This window comes from Meleagris gallopavo, chromosome 2 (assembly GCF_000146605.3).
Source record: "Meleagris gallopavo isolate NT-WF06-2002-E0010 breed Aviagen turkey brand Nicholas breeding stock chromosome 2, Turkey_5.1, whole genome shotgun sequence".
NCBI lineage: Eukaryota > Metazoa > Chordata > Aves > Galliformes > Phasianidae > Meleagris > Meleagris gallopavo.
In genome coordinates, this window is record NC_015012.2 from 22,995,477 (window position 1) to 23,016,071 (window position 20,595).

Consider the following 20,595-nt stretch of genomic DNA (forward strand, 5'->3'; position numbering starts at 1 on the left):
TAAAAAAATTGAGGTCCAACCCATTCTGTAGAATAACAACATAGTCGCAGAATAAGTGAAAACTGTATTCTTTCTCTTCCTCTTAATACAGACTCTGCTTATATAATGTGCGCCATTTTGATTACATATTTAAAAATATTAGCTTACGTCAAATCATTGTTCTTTAGCAGAACTGAACAAGATGTGTAGGAACTTTGTTTTCTTAAAACGGAATTTAAAATACAATATTTATTTAGAATTTGAATGTTGATGTATGAGCAGCTGCCTGTGTTCTGAATTATAGTATGTTTGCTTGGTAAATTTTAAATTTTCTTCAGTGAAATGTGCATTCTACATTGTTCACCAACAAAAGAAAAAGTTTTCTGAGAAACATCTGGATATACCAATGTTCTTAAAAATAATATTTATATATTCTTTGATTAATTAAAAAAAAAAACATTTTGAAACAGTACTATAACTTAATTCAAAAGAATTCTGAATGCCCAGATACATAGATTTTTAAGTTTAAATGGAGTGTTTTCTATTAGAGATGGACTTTTGCATACTATATTTGTCTCAAGTACACAGCAGGTATTATTTCTACAGAATTTATTTAATGAACTATATAGAAGAAGAATTATTCAATTTCTGGCAAGCAGGAGGTTAGATACAGCTTAGTAGCTCATGTGTAATACTACTTATTTTAGTAACAAAAAATAAGCTACAGGAGGACTACTCTAGATTTGTTTATAAAGAGTACAGACTTATTTAGGAACAAAGCAATAGCAAGAATATTATACACTGCTTTTCTTGCTATAAGATATGCCTTTCACAAAAAAGGAAATATTATATAGATGTTTTTATGCTCAAGAAGAATGTTTCTCAGAGGATTAAGAAAACAACAATATTAATAGACTTAATGAAGAAAACAGAAAGCATCAATGTGATTTGAAGTGGTTGACTGAATTGTGATGGCTTTTAGGATGAGTTGCCATTGTCTTCCAAATAGGAAGCTTTTAAGTAGCAGAATATAGCAGGAAAAATTATTAACAATAGAGACTAATTCAGGAGCAATAAATAATACATCTCAAGTGAATTTTTTTTTTAATGGAAATTTAACATTTTGGAATTTGATTTTTAGAAAAAAAAGTTAATAAATTCTGGAGCTTACCTTTGAGAGGAATCGTATGAGGTCCAACAATGGCAAGTACAGAATCCTACAGCTATGAAGGAATAGCTTTATGTGTAACTACAGGTTAGGGTCTCACCTGTTGGAGAGGAGCTCTACAGAAAAGGATCTGGGTGTCCTGACAGACATGTTGACCACAAATCAGCAGCGTGCCCTTGTGGCCAATAAGGCCAATGGTGTCCTGGGTTGCATTAAATAGAGCTTGGTCAGCAGGTCAAGGGAGGTGATCTTCTCCCCCCTGCCTTGGTGAGGCCACAGCTGGAGCACTGTGTTCAGTTCTGGGCTTTTGGTTCAAGACAGGGATCTTCTAGAGAGAGTCCAGTGGAGGGCCACAAAGATAATTAAGGGACTGGAGCATCTCCCTTATGAGGGAAGCCTCCCTTATGAGGGAAGAGACCTGAGGCTGTTCATCATGGGGAAGACAGAAGTGATCTTACCTATGCTTGTTAATATGTAAAGAGTGGGAGTCAAGTGGATGAGATCAGGCTCTTTTCAGGACAAAGAGCAATGAGCACAAACTGAAACAAAGGGAGTTCCATTTGAATCTGAAGAAAAACTGAGGGTTACAGAGCTCTAGCCAAGATGCTGAGAGATGTTGTGGCGTCTCCTCTGGAAATATTCAAGATCCGGACACTCCTGTGCAACCTGTTGTAGGTTGCTTTATTGGAGGGTTTTGGACTAGATGGTTTCCAGTTGTGCCTTCCAAATCTTGTGATTCTGTCGAATCCTTGCTTCAGTTAAATTAGTAGTTTGATCTTCTACTATTATTAAGACAGGATTTCAGTCTTAATAAGACTGAAAACTTTGTTTTTTACAATCCTTAATCCCTGAAGTGTAGTAAGTGATGCAGTCCTCTTGATATCTTCAGTAAGCAGTAAGAGTCCATCAGTTATTAAGATTCAGACACAAACCAAAGATTGGGTATCATTAGAGACCTTTTTTTTTTTTTTTGGTTCATCTACACATATTTGCAGAGGCTTGTGGAAAAAATAATTTTGTTTTGGAAGGACAAAAATATCCAAAACGCTGTGGATTTGGCTAATTGTGAATTTGTGTTTCTGCAGCCTTCAGACCTTAGAGGAAAAGATGATTCAGCTGTCTGTGTAAGCTGTCAGCTTGGGGACAAATCCATTTTGATATGAATGCACTGGTAGATTCCAGGAGACTAAGAATTTGATTTTTTTCTTTTTGTAGTATTCTTATTTTATGTCTAAATAAACTCCTTTTTTTTGTTTGTTTGTTTTATTGGAGGACTAGATGCTTTTCTCTTTTTTCTTTTTTTTTTTCTAGGAATGGGTTTATTTATTTTTAACTGAGATTACCATTTCCCCTTTAAAAAGAAAACTCAAACTTCATGCATAGGCCAAACTTTGGATGACAAAACAAGCCTGTCTCCTCCCATGGGTGAATTGTATAACTTTGTCATCTTAATTTATTAAAAGAAAATGATATTTTATTTTTAGAAGATTAAAAGATTTATTTAAAACAGGGCATGCATTAAGATATTATAGATCAACTTCCAAAGTCTGTGCATGTCATTATATGCTTACTTGTCAATAGATAAGCGTACAGATGATAATTTTATGAGGAGGTGGACATTGACTGGGATCATTGTAAAACAGCCTTCCAAAAGATGGAATATATTGTTCATATATATGCTTTCAAATACTAATATATTAGTTTTCTTATCTGATGAATGGCTGCAGTACTTACCTGTCTCGGTATCCCAGTGACTTCCAAAAGGATTCAGTCTTTTAAAAATGAAAAACAAAACAAAGGTATACTAAAACAAGCGAGAAAGAAAACTGAATCAGTGTTTATAGCAACTCCATTATTTCTCATTCATTTTGGGGAAGGAACTTCTGTTTGGGTGTGTTTGAATGCATATATGGAGGGGAAGGGGGAGAGAACTTAAATTTTCTGGGCCTCTTTGCTTACTAGAGGTCATGTATTTCAGAACAGACTGAATGGGGAATGTAACTTCGACTGTTGGGTTCCCAGTACAAGCTTGAGTCATAATTCTGGATACTAGACTAAAACATGAGATTGGGTTTGCAGAAATGCTGGACTATTGAAGCTTAGTTGATGTCAATTTGAACAGTATTTTACCAATCAAAAACATTGAAGAATGCTGAAGTATTTATATATTTTGTTTTTCAGTTCGAGCATAGTTCAATTATAGTTGATTATTTGACCCATAATCTGATTAAAAGGTAATGTTTTCAGTGGTAGTTTAATTTTTCAACATTTCAACAGATGTATGGATAAGTGAAGTGGTGGTTAGTCATAGAATCCCAAATTCTCTTGTAAACTTGCTGATGTCACTTCCCTACATAGCTTGGTTTTACATCAATATTTCTTCTGCCTCTGATCTCCCTTTGCCTGTTACTGATGTTGTATGAGTTATTTCAGGATGTCATCTAGCAAAATTACTACTTTAGAGGTAGAGTTTTCAAAAGAGATGCAAAATAAAGAAGGTATGGCTTAATACTTTGAAAATACAGCTGCTAAATGCTGATAAATTAAGTTGCAGATATCTCCAATTGGATGTCTGGAAGTCAAAAAAAAAAAAAAAAGGTGCTTATGTGTGAAAGAGGAAAAATAAGTAGAGGGAGTGTTTAAAAAGCATTTATAAAGCATGGATTTCTTAGGTATGAGTACTATAGAGGGTCATATTAAGAGAGAAATCCTTTTATTTTGAGGATGTTTTAAATAACGTTTTGGAAATATGATAGAGGGACACAAATGTAGGAAGAATACAAATAGTTGCTCAGTAAGCTAGTGTGCAGAATTCTGTCTGCTGTGAATCAGATGATGGGTGAAGATGTCATTGAGAATTGATAGTGCACAAGAAGGCAGTATTAGGTAGACTTTGAAGATAACCTACCTTTTGAAATCCTTTAGAAATGTAAGTACTTAAGAAGAATATGAAGAACATAATTTGTTCGTAGAATGACAATCCTCTACACTCCTGCAGTCCTTATAATAAACAAATACAAGCTATGTTAAAATTTCATCGAAAATATCTAAACTTTGTATCTACACTGCTTTTATTTGTAGTAACGAGTTAAACTTAGTAAAGACTATAGTTTTGTATAAAGACCAAACCAGATTTCGACAGCTTGCTTCTGTTACAAGCATCTCTGCATAAGACTACAGGATCTTCCTCAGGCAAGGAATAATATGATGGTTAAGTGAAATCCTTCCCTCTCCCCCTATGTCATGTGCTCCAGTTTGAAGATTGTGAGTCTTTTCAGTTACTCTTACTGTATTGAAGAACAGGAGATTATACACCACTAATTTGATTTCTTATGAGAGTGATAATAAATAAGGTCCTTTCTCTTTTAACCTACATGTTCAAGTGCTTTTTCTGTCAATATAATAGTTGTTTATTTTCAAATCTCTTTCCATTGTGGGATAACATTCTGCTGATACAGTGCTCATCTCAGAGAGCTGAAACACTTATTTGAGCAAAGAGTTGCTTATATCAAGCATCTCTTCTGTACAGTCCAGGAGCAAAGTGCCCAGTCCTCTGCTGTAGATGGGTTTTGGTACAGCTACCAGTTGTCTCTGATCAGTAACTTCTAAAATAAGTGAATAACCAAAACACCAAAACATACACTATCGCCTGGGGGGGAAAAACAAACAAACAACACAAAAAACCCCAACTGTTAGCTTTGTGTTCATAATTATTACTATTGCTTGGTTAAAAAGCATGCTTTCATAAATTGTTCTGAGTATATTCAAATTGCTATAAACTTTGATATTTTTTTAGCTCTGTTTTATATAACAAGGTCTGTATTGCTCTCTTTTGTCATATGTTTGGATTTGTTTTGTTTTGCTTTTTCCAAGAGGAACCTCTCTTTCCTCCTGTTATGATGCTGAGTAGCAAATAAGTTCTTAGTACGTACTCAGTCACTGCTGATATTAGCATGCTTAATATCACTTGACTTTTCTATTAAGCCTTGAGACAGCACCTTGAGCATTTAGCAAATCTTAGCCTGGAAACATAAGGAACTCAAAGATCAGCAAGTTCAAACACTAATGTCATAACAGCATTAGTACTTAACCAAAAATCTTCTGTACACTTTGATTATGCAAATGGTAATACACTAAAAAGCTTTGCATGTGCCTAGTCTGTGATTCAAGTTACAGAGCAAGCAGTAGCCTTTAAAAATTTGTTTTTTCTCTTGTAAAAACATGAGCTGTTTCCTGAGATTTAACACAAAATGATTAGCAAGAAAATAGATCGTTAGATCTATCTAATAGAGTGAAGTAGCCTCTGAACTTCCGCTGCTTATCTTAGAGTAGGCCAGAAGGAGGGAAGACTTTGGGGGGCGTTGGTTCAAATAGATGATGACAATTTCCTATTTCACTGAAGCAAGCATTTTATCAGAAGATATATAAAATAAAGAATACCACAACCAGATTCAGGAGTTCCTGCTTGTGGGACCTGCAATAGAATGCCAAACATAAAAAGTACAGTTCTGCTAACCCAGTAGAATTTCTTTTATGATCAAAGCAGAAAATAATGCTGAGATGTGATTCATCTCACTTGAAAATGGTTACCTGAATAGATTAGAGGGTGTTTAAGAGTAGATATGATGAATTTATTGAAGGCAATAAATACACCAAAATGAAGTTTTTTCTTAGGTGTTCTCAATTATATTTTGTTCTCGAAGTTTCGCTTGGTTGCACTTTTGACTTAACATCAAAAGCTTTTCTGTTATCTTTTTCAGAAGGAGCTGTTTCTTGATTATTAGCAAGTTTAAATATGGTAATCTCTTGTGTGATTTGTAGATATTTTTTTTTCTTGTTATTAAACTCAGCGAAGTAATGTTTTTATAAGTAACTGTCAAATCCACGATCATCTAAAGTAGTAAAATACTCTTTTACAATATTGATTGTGTCAAACTCTTAAAGGGTTATAATACCACTTACATCTTTCTTACTAGTCATTTTCTTGACAACTGTGTGATTTCTGTGCTGAACAATTAAATGAATGTTTATGGGCTCTTGATCAGTTTTACTATAAATTGAACAAACAAAGAAAACACATGTAAATGACCTCTTTTTGCCTGTTTTAGGTAAAGACTTCATTTACTTTTGCTTATCTACAAGGGAAATCTGTACTTCAGCACTGCAGCCATGCATAGAACAGAAGCCCAATTAGATATTAGTAACTTTGCTTTGTGAAACATGGTGTTTTATGGAGTCTTGTAACAAATGTAAAAATAGATTTGAAATGAAATGTGCACCTATCTTTTAGGTCACTTAATAATTTTAAAATATTTGTTGCATTTTGCTATAATTCTGTGGTTTATGTTATGTATGCATGCTTCTTCTAGTATTTTTATGTTATATGATGTGGTACTTGGACACTTCTGAACTTTGATTCTCAGATAATTCACAACTTCTGTGTTATTAGTCAAATGATAAATTAGAAGAGTTGGAAATTACATCTTATAAAAACTGTTCACCGGTTTGAAGGCAATTATTCAAGTGTTTCTGCGTCTTGGAGTAGTCTCTTTTTTTTCCCCTCTCCTATAAGAGCAAGACTGTAGTTCTTAAGTTTAAGACTTGTAGAAGTCAGAGTTTTAGCATTCATAACAAGAGAGCTATTATTTCCTTTTCAAGGAGATGCACATCTGTAGCCATTCTTTTCATATGTTTTTTTATGAGCATCTTGTTTTTCAGCAGCTTGTAGGAGGTGGTCAAACTGCTATTTTCTCTCGGCATACTGGTTTCAGCCCATGGTGAATGATCTGTACGGTGTTATTGATATGGAAGTCTGTATGTGATTGCTGTTGGAAAGATGTCTTTTTTATGGCTGTAGAGACTTCTCTGAGGCTGTTCAAATATCAAATGAGTTCTGTGTGGTAGTTGGCCTTACAAAGATACACTTATGTATTGTATGCTGTGTATGTGCTTATTATCCAAAGTAATGCCATGCAGTGAGCTCACAAATTGCCTTTCAAGTCACAACATCTTAGGGTTTAATTGACTTTGCTGTATTTTTCCATCTCAGTAACTTTGCCTGAATGGGCTTATTGCATGTTCAGTTTTTGTGTCCTTTGCCATTTTATTGTAACCATTTTTAAAAGTATGATTTTCTTTCAAGTTTATTTTGTAAAAAATGAAAAACAAATGTCAGATGCAGACAAAATGCATTTTACACTTGAATAATTCAAAATATATTTCCTCCTAAAGAAAAAGTTCTTATCTGAATTACATATTTGGTTTAAATTTATGCAAACAAATAGTCCTATTTTATCCTTAGCATACTGTGGCCAGATATTGCACATATTCATAACATTGCTTATGTAAAAAGAAATTGCAGGACTAGAGATTTTATTATAATTTAATGGTGTGGGATTTTCTTTGTTTGTTTCTCTTGGAAGAACACGGTGTCCATGGGCTATGGTATCGCTCTTCCCAAAAAAAGTATTTAAAATGTTGTTAATGCCTATATATAGTATGGTTATGTTTTTGCTTATATTTTTCACCATGTTTTCCTGAAAACTGCATGACCTCATGCATTGTTCTTTCAGGAGCTGAGGAAAAATTGTTGTGGTTACTAGTGTTAGACCACTGCACAATCTAAGTTGAACAAAATGTCAGCTGAAATGGGAGCAAGAGAGCAGGAATCTTGCTGCAGGTCACGCTGTTGAGGTTTATTCATAGATATCAAAGGAGTTCAAGAAGACAGTTCCAAAATAGAGGTGAATTTCAGGTATCTCTAGAATAATTACCCTTGTCTTTGAACCAGAAGGTGGCCTTCTGATTTTATGCAGTATGTGAATGTGTCATTACCTTTAGATCTACCATAAAAAGTTAAAATGAAAGGACTATTTTTTAAATGTGGCTTACATTGGTAAGGACTATAAAGTGAGGAGTAGTCTGTTTTGAGGATGTTATTGTCTGTTTTCCCAGGTCTGTGGAAGTTTCTTTTTGAGTGCTAATCTGCAGGGTTTTGTGAAAGTGACAACATTATTAGTTCCTTTCTTCCAGTCCTGAACAGATGTTCCTGCCATTCTTGATGCAGCATTATGGAGAAGTTGGTCATTATTGCCTGAGAACAGCTGAATTTGTTTTGAGTCCAGTAGTAATTCTGTTTAATTTAGATTTCTAGAAATAAACTTCTTTTGAGTGCTTTGTGAGGTCTTGCCTTTTGTTCACCAACATCTTATTTATAAGCACTGCAAGACCAAGCACTGGGAGAGCACTAAAGTCTATGGAGTTAGAAGTTTAATTTGGAAGGGATTTGTCAAGTGAAGAATGGCTTAAAATTTTTGTAGAGTAGAGCTCCAGAGGGTAGGAGGCAATTGGAGTATATGTGGTTTACTGGCTTAAAAAATGGTCAGCAGCTGTTTTAAATTGCCTGCTGGAGACCAAGAACTTCTATCTCCTGATAACTTTCCTTCGAGGCCTCTATACGTGTAATCTTAATGTAGACTGTTTTTCACTACTAGTGTTTTTATGTGTGTTATGTTAATGTATTAAGTTTTAGAATACCACTTCTATAAATTATAGAACACATTGTCTGAAGGACTAATTAATATCTTGTATATAATACTATCAGGCAAGTTAATGAGGTCAGAGGAAAAAATTGTGTTGTAACTGAACAATAAACAGGTAGTTTTCCTTTTGCTTATAATATCAAAGTAGTCTAATCTTTCCCATGGTAACTTCATCACAGAAGTTAGCAGCATGTATATCAAATTGAGTTTAAGATTTTGAATCTTTTTCTGGATGATTTCTTATTACCAATACTAGCAACAACTGGAAGTCATTTAAAAAGTAAAAAAAAAACGAGTAATAAGAATTGTCTGCAGAGCTTTAATGAAAAAGATTGTGATTTCCATCGGTTAAGATCAAGTCATCTAGATATTTACAATGAATTCAGTGTATGTAAAGTTGAACTCATGAAGTGTCAGTAAATAGTTTGTATAAGAGTCTTAAAGATGTTTTCGTCCTGACCTTAATGTAAAACTCCTTTTCCCAGTGGCACGGAAAATGTTATAGCTTGTTTTCTCTCCCCTCCATCCTGCTGTTGGTTGTTCGTGAAAAGCTGTGTGATGTCTTGTGATAACTAACCTCTGTGTATTCATTATAGACAGCTGAAATATGCTGAGTGCTTAAGAGTGGAACTAAGGAAGTGATATTGGAGGAGAAAGTTTAGATTTTACTTTAGACAAGCAAGTTTGATATCTGGAACTTTGTTCATTGCTAAACACTGTGAGAAAAACAAACAAACAAGTGTGATACTGTTTTTCTTCTGTAGGTTAAAGAATCTGTTTTCCAACAGTCTTTAAATGTCAGATTAAGAAGGTGGTTCCTGAATTGAAACCTCATTTTCAGTTATTAGTTTTCTGTTTTTGAAGTGTTACATAGCATGTGAAGCTGTGTTCTAGAAGATGTAGGATTACCTGCTGTTAATATACTTCCCAACAGTTCAGATAATAATCAGCTAAAAGCTGTGTCTCCTAAGTCTGTTCCTGTATTTCAGTAATGAAAATTTCATTGTGTTGCACTCTGTGCTGGACTAAGGAAGGGTAAGAAATGTTAAATAACTATCTTTCATATCCTTGCAATATAGCTAAGAAATAATGTACCCATTTCACAGATGTAAAGTTGAAGAATAATGGTTAGGAGTTCACTGAGATCAGATCTTTTCTGGAATGCATTACAAAGAGCATGGCTTGCGAGTTGAGGGAGGTGATCTCCTCTACTCTGGTGAGACCACATTTGGAGTACTGTGTCCAGTTCTGGGCTTCTCAGTTCAAGAAAGACAGGAATCTTCTAGATAGAGTCCAGTGAGGGCCACAAAGATAATTAAGGTTCTGGAGCATCTCCCTTACAAGAAAAGGCTGAGTAAACTGGGACTGTTCAGCTTGGAGAAGAGAAGGCTGAGAGGGGATCTCATCACTGTTTATAAATATGTAAAGTGTGGGTGTTAAATTGATGGGGACAGACTCTTTTCAGTGGTGAGCAGCAGCAGAACAAGGGGCACCTGCCAGAAACTGGAACATAGAAGTTCCATACGAACATGAGGAAAAGAAACTGGAACATAGGAAGTTCCATACGAACATGAGGAAAAATTTCTTTGAGGGTTGCAGATGACTGAAACAGGCTCTAAGAGAGGTTGTGGATTCTCCTTCTCTGGAGATATTCAAGATATCTGGATGCATTTCAATGTAACCTACTGTAGGGAACCTGCTTTAGCAAGGGAGTTGGACCAGATGATGTCCAGAGGTCCCTTCAAACTCTGGAAATTCTGTGATTTTGAGTGAATGCCTATGAAAAGAAGACTTGTTTATTTTATGGGATCTTTTTAAACTGATTTCTTCAGGACATGTATGCAATTTTTGTTTCTGAAGAAAAGATTTCAGCTGCTCTGCTTGTCTGCAATTTAAACTATTTAGGTTCATTTTCTCCCTACTGAAGTGACAATTCCTGCCATTTTGGCAAATAACAATAATAATAATCAGAAAGAAAGCATATCTTGTAACTGCTTTTTGTCAGAGACTACATATATATTGGATATTTCCCTGTCTACCATATTTGAAATATTAAATGTCACTGCAACAATTATCTTGTATGATATATGGATTCTTTTGGTATAGGTTCTGTTGCTTTTATCTATGTATACAAACTACAGTTTGGTAGTATTGCAGATTTACTTTTATCAGCAATTCAAATAAGATTTTGTAGTAAAAGAAAATTATCTCTAGTTCAAGTAGGACATCTGTTAGTCAATTTTAAATATCTTTTTGCAAACTTGATTCAAATTTGATGACATCTTTTGATTGAATATCTGTACTAAGTTTGTATGAAGTTTTTCTTTTTGTGAACCATGGCCTATCCAAGTATTCGGTATTGTCATACTTCTACATTTAAGATCTCCAGAATGTGATGTCCTGAAACAGTTAAGTAACATGAAGGGTACTTTAAAACTGTATTAACAGATTGAAGTGAAGTGCTCTGAGGTTATTTATAAAATAAAGAACATCACCCACAATGTGTCTGCCACAGATGGAATAAATGATTGTATTGACAAGTGTGTAGTCCATTGAATAAGTTTATAGACAAAAAATCATACTTGAGAGTGTTAGAAATCTTGTCTCTAGTTCTGAATGTGAATTAGCTTAAATAGAAGCATAAGTCCTATTAGGCAGACAAGGCTTTATTGCTTGTGCATCAGAAAAAGTTGATTTGATTAGTTTTTCTAAGAGTGTTCCTGACCCATTAGCTAAATATCACGATGCAGTTCTAACTTGTGCTTATGGCAGGGATGAATATATACCACGTTTTCCTTGCAGAATTGATGCAATAAACAAACATGCCATACCTAATAGGATTTCAGAAGATCTGGTGCTTGGTCTGCAGTCTGCTTCCAGACTCTTACGAGTACAGTGTTTTTCATGTCTTAGTGATGTTATGCATATACAGACTATCCATTCCCATTAAGTCATGTGAAATAACAGAGACTAAAGTTATTTTCTCTGTGCTCAGTGAGAAATACCTACACAAGTTAACTTTTTGAGGGAAAAGGCAGGTTTTTATTCTTGCAGTATCTCACAAAAGCCAGAGAGAAGCATTAGAAACTAACTGAACACTTGAGTTTATCACATCTTCACTGAAGGAAGAATATGCTTATGTTCTAAAATACCAAAGGTGAATGGTGATTTGCTCTTCATTTGTTGTGGGTCCAACTGTGTTGGCCGTGTTGCATAGGCAGGTATCCTTATGCTAGTAGATGGTGTGTTGCTTTATTTAATCAGCCTGTTGTGTTTCTCATTTTGCAGTAGTAGTTATTGATATAGTAGTGAATAAAAGATTTAGGCTTCAATATGAATGTGAATCCTTTTAGTGTTTTTATACTTTGTGTGTTGTTTGGAAAAATAGTGTTTTTAATAATGAACACGGTGCAAATTAAATTTCTGAAAACTCCATTGTTGTTTCAGCCATGTGCGTGTACACAGATTGCTCTGTGTATACAATTGAGCTTAGAAAATGATTATGTATTGTATGGTAACTTACTGTGCTGTAGCCTTATTATTTTGTAAGTGAGTTTAAATAGCCAATATACCCTGCAGTTGTAATAATATGATTAATGTTAATAATACAGATAATGTAAAGGCTGAGAGTAAGACGTGAAAAAATAATTAAATGTAGCAGGTAGCATTGTTCCATAATGATTTCTGTTTTTGAGTTGTATTCAGATTACAAATTGGATTTTTAATTGCTCTAACTGGTTAAGTGTAAAATTAATTTTAATGTGACGTAAGTGAAACTTTGATATAGTTGAGAAGCAATTTAAAATCCCCACTGGTTATTTTTGTTTTGGTTTCAAGCTTGTGATAACATTTTATGAAAGTTCTTTGATGCTGCACCTTTTAAGAATGCCTCCTTAAAACAAATTAAAATACTGATGTTAAGGGAAGATACTTATTTTACAAATGTTTCATTATGGAACTTAGATGAATAACTGCTGATTATTAAGTATTCCATATGTTTATATATATTAAAATGTACAATGTCTCTTTTAAAAGTAGTTCAAGAAGTACATAGAGAAAAACATTGTGAGTAATAAGTGTTTTGTCCCATCTACCTTTTGACAGGAGAATTAGATGACAGAGAACAGGCAAAGCTGGAAGTAAAAATATGGGATCCAGATAGCCCCCTTACAGACCGTCAGATTGACCAGTTTTTAGTTGTAGCACGGTAAGATTAAAATCCTCTAATAAAAAAAGAATCCTTTTCCTTTTTCTACTGATTATTTATTCCCCTTTATCGTGTTACTCAACTTGTTTACCATATTGTGAGCCCTTCTGTTTCCCACAGTTAGCTAAAAGAGAAAATCAGAACATAAACTTCTGAATATTTATTGAGTTTACCAGTACAGAAGAGAGAGAAAAAGAGAGTGAATTGTGCTAGACTGCCTGTATTTAAGACTGTAGTAGATTTTGATATTTAAATGAAGACATCATTCTGTTTTCCTATCAGAGTAATTTGAAATAGGATTTCAGTGCTAATATTTGTCTTGTACTACAGTGTTTTGAATTTCATGGTGTAATATAAAGAAGAAATAAAGAAAGTGTAAAGAAATGCAATGAATGCAAAACTTGACAGATTTGCATATAAGTTGACTAATATGCAGTGCAATTATTTCAGGTCAACATTGAAATTAAAGTTGTGAAGTGATGCTTTTTATTAGCGAAAAAAAATTGGTCAGTTCAGTTTTATAAATTAACATATGATTATGCAAACTAATTTAAGGACCATCGAAGCCCTTGGAATTCACAAATACCTTTTTAAATAATTTCTCCACTTTACAGAGTTTTGACAGATTTTAGAAAATGTTTTTACTGGAGGATGATTCTACACTTGCACAGTAGAGCATGTTTCTCTCATTCTTCAATTCACAGTTAGGAATAGATTACAAAAGTTCTGTTTTCACTTAGAAAAATGCTAACAGGGTACTGTTGATTGTGGCTGACATAGAGATGTTATCCTGATTTGTTCTGTCTCTGTTCTTTTTTCTAACCTGATTGTAGAGCATATTCTCAAATCTTGCTAGGCAAATAATCTTTTAATGCTGTTTCCAATTTTTGTTCTTCTTTTCTCTCCTTTTTAAAAAACAGCTCTGGAGAAGAGGAAAAACAAAAGGAGAAATTGCTTTATACTTTCCAGCTTACATGTGCAGTGAAATGAGTTGCTGATTGACTATTTTACTCTTCCAGCTTAAATGGAGTCTCAAAATCAGAGGATGAAATGTGTTGAAAGGGACCCACAAAAAAGATGGAGCCGAACTCCTGGCTCTGCATGGGACCACCCAAAATTCAAACTTGATGAGAGCACTGTCCAGATGTTCCTTCAACTCCTGCAACTCGGGGCAGTGCCCACTGCCCAGGGCAGCCTGTGCTATGCCTCCCGTTCTCTGGTGCAGAATCTTTCCCTAACTCCCAGCTGTCCCTCTCCGTCACAGCTCCATGCCATTCCCTTGGGCCCTGTTGCTATCACAGAGAGTAGAGCTCAGCGCTGTCCCTGCACTCTGTGAAGCTGTAGCTCCATGAGGACTCCCCTCAGCTCCTCTGCTCTGGGCTGAGCAAACCCAGGGACCTCAATGCTCTTCACACACCTTGTCCTCCAGGTCCTTTACCGTCTTTGAAGCTCTCTGTTGCGTGCTCTCTAATAGCTTATGTCCTTGTATTGTGGCACTCATACCTACTCCAAATGCTGGAGGTGAGGCTGCACAAAGCAGAGTAGATAACCCTTCCTCTCACCCAGTTGGCACTGCTAGGCCTGGGGCACCCCAAAGTGCGGTTGGTCTTTTTGGCTGCCAGGGTACACGTCTGACTCATGTTCAGCTTGCCCTAAACCAGAACACTCAAATCTCTTTTCATAGTGCTGCACTCCAACCTGTCATTCTCCAGTCTATATTGTATATCCTCGGTTGCCTTACTGCAGATGCAGAGACCAACACTTGCTGGATTGATGATTGCTCAGTCCTTTAATTTGTCAGGATCTCTCTGCAAGTCTTCTCTGCTCTTGCTTCAACAGCTCACTCTAATTTAACGTTACCTATGGATTTATTTAGTGTACTTTCAAGTTCTGTATCCTTGTCAGTGATGAAACCATTGAAGAGAACTGGCCCCAGAATGGGACCACTAGTGACTGGTTGCCAACCTGATGTAACTGCATTTACTTTCGTCTTTTAAGCCTGACTTGCCAGTCAGTTATTCACCCGTGATATTGTGTACTTGTCTAGCTGTTTGTTGGATGTTTTGTCCAGAATGATACTTTGAGTAAGAATATCAAAAGCTTTGCTGAAATCTAGGAAGATTACATCAACTTCCCATGATTAGTGGAAGGTCTTATGTCCTAAGATGAAGATTTACAAAACTGATTGTATATCTTTGCGGAGTTTGTTCATTGCCTTCACATCCCTCCACTTCCCATCTTGCAGCCACCCTGGGAAGTTTAAGTAGTATACTGTCAAGTTGAAAATGTTCTCCTCTGGAAGCAATTGTGCCAGTAGGCAATCTACTGGGAATTAATAGAAGAAAAGACCGAAATTTTAAGAGAGAATCTCTTCTTCCCCTTAGCTGTGACATCATATGCCGTGCTGTGTATGCCCTGACAAAGTTCTACATTCATGTAGAAATTGATAAACTTCACAGGATATTTTTACAGAGAGAATGAGTCTTGGTTATAGCTCCTTAACTGTAACTATCAGAGACCTTATGGTAGATGAATCACTAATCTGACTAACATCTTGTTAGAGATAGTTGCCTTATTGATGTTCTTCCACAAACTTCCACTCATCTTTGCTGCTTTTGAACTGACAGGAACACTTTCCAAGCTTCTCTATATGCTTGCTTTCACAGACTTCAAGATGGGAGTTTGTTTTTGTTAAATCAGACTTTAAAAATTCTCCTGTAATAATTAGGGCAGCTTTAAATTCAGCATATTGTGTGCTTGCAGGTAAAGGCTTTCATCATTACGCTGGACCAGTAAAAGTTGCTTGAGTATGGAATTGATATTGTGGTATGATTAATCTGTTTCTGCAGACTCAGAAGATCCCTCTGCTGTATCTTCATTGCAGTTATCTGGGCATTGGCTGTACCTGTTGGGTTTCTAGTGAGATGTTATTTGTCTTTTGCCTGGAAATTGTTCTTGCAAATTTGAAATTCTGTCAATAAGAACTTTTTCCTGAGTGGTTTCTTATGTGTAATTTTGTTTAAGAGGGCATTTAAAAAAACCTTTTTGTATGATGTTTTTTAAAGGTGATTTCCCTGATGCAATGTGTGTTCCCATATGGTTTTTTTTCAGTCTGCTTTAGGTGAAAGAACATGATTTACTCTTCATGTTATAGGCAACAGCTTTTTCAGTCACTCAAGCATACTTTATTTGTTAGAAGGTGATAAAATACTTTTTCTATTTGTGTTGCCCATTTGCAAGAATGTATATATTTGGCCTTATGTATGTAGTCTGACAGGATTTGTTTAGTGTCTCAAGAGCAAAAAGCCTTTTTCCTACATTTATATATTTCATAGAACCATAGAAACACCAAGTTTTAAAAGACTTCCAAAATCAGCCAGTCCAACCATACACCTACCACCAATATTTCCCCACTAAAACACGTCCCTCAGTACAGCATTTAAACATTTCTTGAACACTTCCAGGAGTGGTGACTTCACCATCACCCTGGGCAGCCCATTCCAGTGCCTGACCACTACTTCAGAGAAGAAATTTTTCCTAACCAATCCAACCTGAATCTTCCCTGGTGCTATTCACTCTTGTCCTTTCATTAGTTACATGAGAGAAGAGGCTGACCTCCACCTCGCCACAACTTCTTTTCACGTAGCTGTAGAGAGCAATAAGGTCACTCCCAAGTCCCCTCTTCTCCAGACTAAACAATCCCATTTCCCTCAGCTGCTTCTCTTAGGATGTACGCTACAGACCCCTTCCAGCTTTGTTGCCCTTCTCTGAACACACCTCCAGGCCTTCAGTTTCTTTGTAATGAGGGGTCCAAAACTGAACACAGTACTCAAGGTCCAGCCCTCGCCAGAGCTGAGTACAGGGGGACTGTCACCTCCCTGCTCCTGCTGGCAGCACTGTTGATGATACAACCCAGGATGCCACTGGCCATTTCAGTGGCTCTGATCCTGTGGACATAGTATCCACTATATGTGATACTGGTGGGTACTAATCTAACAAAAGAAAAAAAGGAAATAAAAAAAATTCCATGTGTTTAAGTGGAATTTTTGGTGTTTCATTTTCTGCTTACTGCATTTTCTTCTTTCATTGGGTACTGCTGAGAAAAATCTGGCTCCATCTTCTTCATCTCTACTGAGGTTAAATCCTCGGTTAAATCCTCTCTGAGCCTTCTCTCTAGGCTTGACAATAGCAGGAACATTTTTATTTATCTTAAAGAATAAAGGTGGGGAAAAAAAAGCAGAAAAAGAATAGTTAGAGTTTGGTGGCTTAGGCTACTTTGTCTGAACAGTGAAATTTGTTTTGCTAGCAGGTAGGTATAGGCAATGGGGTGTCATTTGGAAATGAGTACTGATGAGGTTTTTTTTCTTTTTAACATTTTTAAATCACTCTTTCATGGTAGTATTATTAAAAAGTCACTCAAGGAAAAAACATAAAGGAAATGTATGGACTTTATATCAATATATACCTTATGTGTGTGTTTTCAGTGGGAAAACAAGGAAACAAACAAAAGCCAACCATAGCCAGGGTTTTCTGACTATTTTTAAAGTAAATACTTAAGTTTTCATTTTGACTGCATGGTTGGTTTATATGGAGGGCAGCATATTACTGTGTTAAGTTTTGAGACTAGGTAAATATTTAATAGTCATATGTTCTAGAATTTCTACGCTTCTTTGGGTTGTCTGAAAAACTCAGTCCTTCAGAAATTTCCAGGAAAGTTGACCTATAATTTGATTTTGAAATACAGCTGCAGATGCCCTATCCTTTCTCCTTAAAACAGCACACTGCCTGTGCTTTATGGCATTTCTGGGATGTTTTGCACTCACATAACCCATAGTCCAGCATAGCAATCATCATGATTATGATCTTGTCCTACTCAGTACAGCATTGGAAGTGATGTCAACCAGTACTTCAATTCTTTTTATCACTTTCTTGAAATGAACCTAGTTCTATCACATCTCTTAATTTTGACTTGATGTATACTGGGCAATGTCATCCATGTATGCTTCTACCCTTAAGTCAGCCTGGAAATTTTGTAAGCAGCTTACTGTGATAGAAACTATTTTGTAATTTTCCTAACGTGCTCTGTTTTTATTTTAGAATTACAATCAAATAAAGTAGTGTTAATTATGCAAGAAAAGAGATAAGCTAGTAGGTAGCAGCAGAAGGGAAATACAGTCATGCTGCATGTTGCTTTACTGGTTTCAGTAGTAGCAACAGAAGGATCGCAGCAAAGATTGTTAGCTACAACCCTCATCAAGGCCAGCTTGTTTAAAGGGGTTGACTGACTATCAGGATATATGTTCCCAGTAGATTGTTGGGACTAATCTGTGAACAGATACTGATTTATATATAGCCAAGTATTAAAAAAAACAAACACCAAAAACAAAAAAAACCACCAGTGTGTAGATGTTTGTCACATATTTGCTATCACTGTAAAGAAGGAGTAAAGATTACAGAACAGTGTTTGAATATTGCTTATTAATTCCACAGCCTTTAGGAATTGAAGCAGTTAATGTCTGCAGTGTGTGAATCACTGCTGTTTAATCTTAATTGTGTCTTAAATGTTTTTGGTGGTGTACTGAAATGTGTTCAATATTAAATGTTTTGAGATTGAGGATAATATTTCAGTAACAGATGTTGTTACCAGTTTCTCCACTGTCTGTAATAACCCATAGTGAGTAAAACTCTTGATGCTTATTATTTTGTCACTGAATATTAGGTTTGTGTTATATTTGGAGCAAATCATTTTTTCAAATATCACAGTGCTATAATGCACTTTAAGAATGTTTTTTCAACTCTAAGGGTACTGGAGTGATTTATTTTATTAATTATCTTTCTCACATATCATTACATCTTTGCTCACTTCTTCTGTGATGGGCTGAGCCCAGTCAAATTATTCTTTAGATCTTTCCTATCACCATCCGTACACACTATTCTCCATCTCTGTGCCACAAAAAGGTAGAAGTTTGGGGAAAATCATGTCCCATTTTGGTAATACTGCTGTGCTCTTATTAATTGGGGTGAAGCATCAGCGTGTTCATTATTACTTTACAACTGTGACAAAAGTATGACTTTGGAGGTGCTAATGTGTTTAGTCGACTAATAGGAATAGCCAACATGCGTTACCGAAGCGAATAAAATGTTATTAATTTCCTCACAGAATATGTTGGTGAACTATGTTTTAAAATTATATTATACAATGGTTTGGCTTTCTAATTTTGAAAAAGTTGTCATAGTTGCAAAACACAAAGTTTTTGGCTTCTAAGGAAATAAGCTACATGAGTATTTTTCATTTGTAGATGGTTTCAAACAAGTTGTTCTTACATGTAGGATGTTACTTTTGGGGGAGAAGGTCAGAATTTTTACTGCAGTATTCAGTAGTTTGCCTTTATAAAATTAGCAAAGATCTAAAATCTTAAAGTTACAGTATGTGCCTTTTTATTTTAAAATTACACCTTGGTAGATATCGTATAGTCTGGTCTTTCAAAAAGAAGGTATAGATCTTTAAAATCTTTATGCATTTACTATCTCTACTCTTTCTCTGTTGCAGTGCGGTTGGCACGTTTGCTCGGGCATTGGACTGCAGTAGTTCTGTCAGGCAACCTAGTTTACACATGAGTGCAGCTGCTGCCTCCCGAGACATCACACTGGTAGGTGGTTTGTTAAAAACCCTACAGCTTTTCTACATCTGTGATTTCAGTAGTATGTTTCTAATCCGGAGTCTTTGTCCCCTAGATGTTTGAATTCACCTAGATACCTATGTGGATTATTTCCATGTATATGGTAGAAAATCCTGTGCATTTTCTATAACCTGTTAGTGCTGCTGTTGTAATTGTACCATAAATCACTTGGCTTCAAATGAGATCTGTTTAAACATCTTCACATGCAATCATTTTTACAGGAAACAGAGTAGTACTCGTTGCATAGAGCTCTAGTAGAATCGATGAGTAGTGTCATTTAAAATACATTGTAATAAAGCTGATTGTACCTCTGTGCCTGTAAATTTTCTAGAGTATAAGCAATAGAATTTTGTAAACAACTTCTTGAAGAAAATTATACTTAGGATATCCTTAGGATGCTTACTCAGTTCATTGAAGTAGTCACTATGATATAAGCACCTACATCTTTTAGAAGAAGTTTAAAAGTATATTAATTACAGACCTAAGTTTATCTTTGCATATTCATGGTGGCTGAGATGACAAGATGTGCTACAGGGATTAAAAGGAAAGCAGTGTGAGAACAAAATCCTACTCTTTCATAGAAATTAGTTTGGTTTTTAGCTTCCAAAGACACCAGCAGGAGTTTGTTATTTTAAATATTTGTGTACAGAGAGGAGTTACAGTATAGCAGGCATGTCCAACTGGTGGGCTGTGTGTGGCCCAGCACAGCTCACAATGCAGCCACCCCATGCTCCGTGCTGTAAAGGCAGAGATTCTTCCCCATCGAACAGCCTGGCTTGGTTCCAGGTGCACACCCATCACGCAGCAACAACCAAACCATCAGTGTGCTATTAACACTGTTTGGGCTGAAACTAGGACACAGGGAGGGCTCAGTGTAGTGGTAAGTCATGGAAAGTGATTGTATGCATTTGGCTACACGCAGTCCTTTGAACAGCAAAAAAACATGTAGTCCTGCTTTCCATTCTGATAAAGGAATCTGTGGATAGGTTTCAAGATTTTTGGAAAAAATAATTTTTTTTT

General features: G+C 35.7%; 1 protein-coding gene across 1 annotated transcript in view; it reads left to right on the plus strand.

Moving 5' to 3' along the window:
* MTA3 (metastasis associated 1 family member 3) overlaps positions 1-20,595 on the plus strand; it is a 120,401-nt gene that overhangs the window by 34,024 nt on the left and 65,782 nt on the right. Inside the window, exons 7-8 of the mRNA XM_019612705.2 lie at positions 12,793-12,895; positions 19,446-19,545. Coding sequence (XP_019468250.1) covers positions 12,793-12,895; positions 19,446-19,545 — 203 coding nt within the window. The remainder of the gene's footprint in view (positions 1-12,792; positions 12,896-19,445; positions 19,546-20,595) is intronic.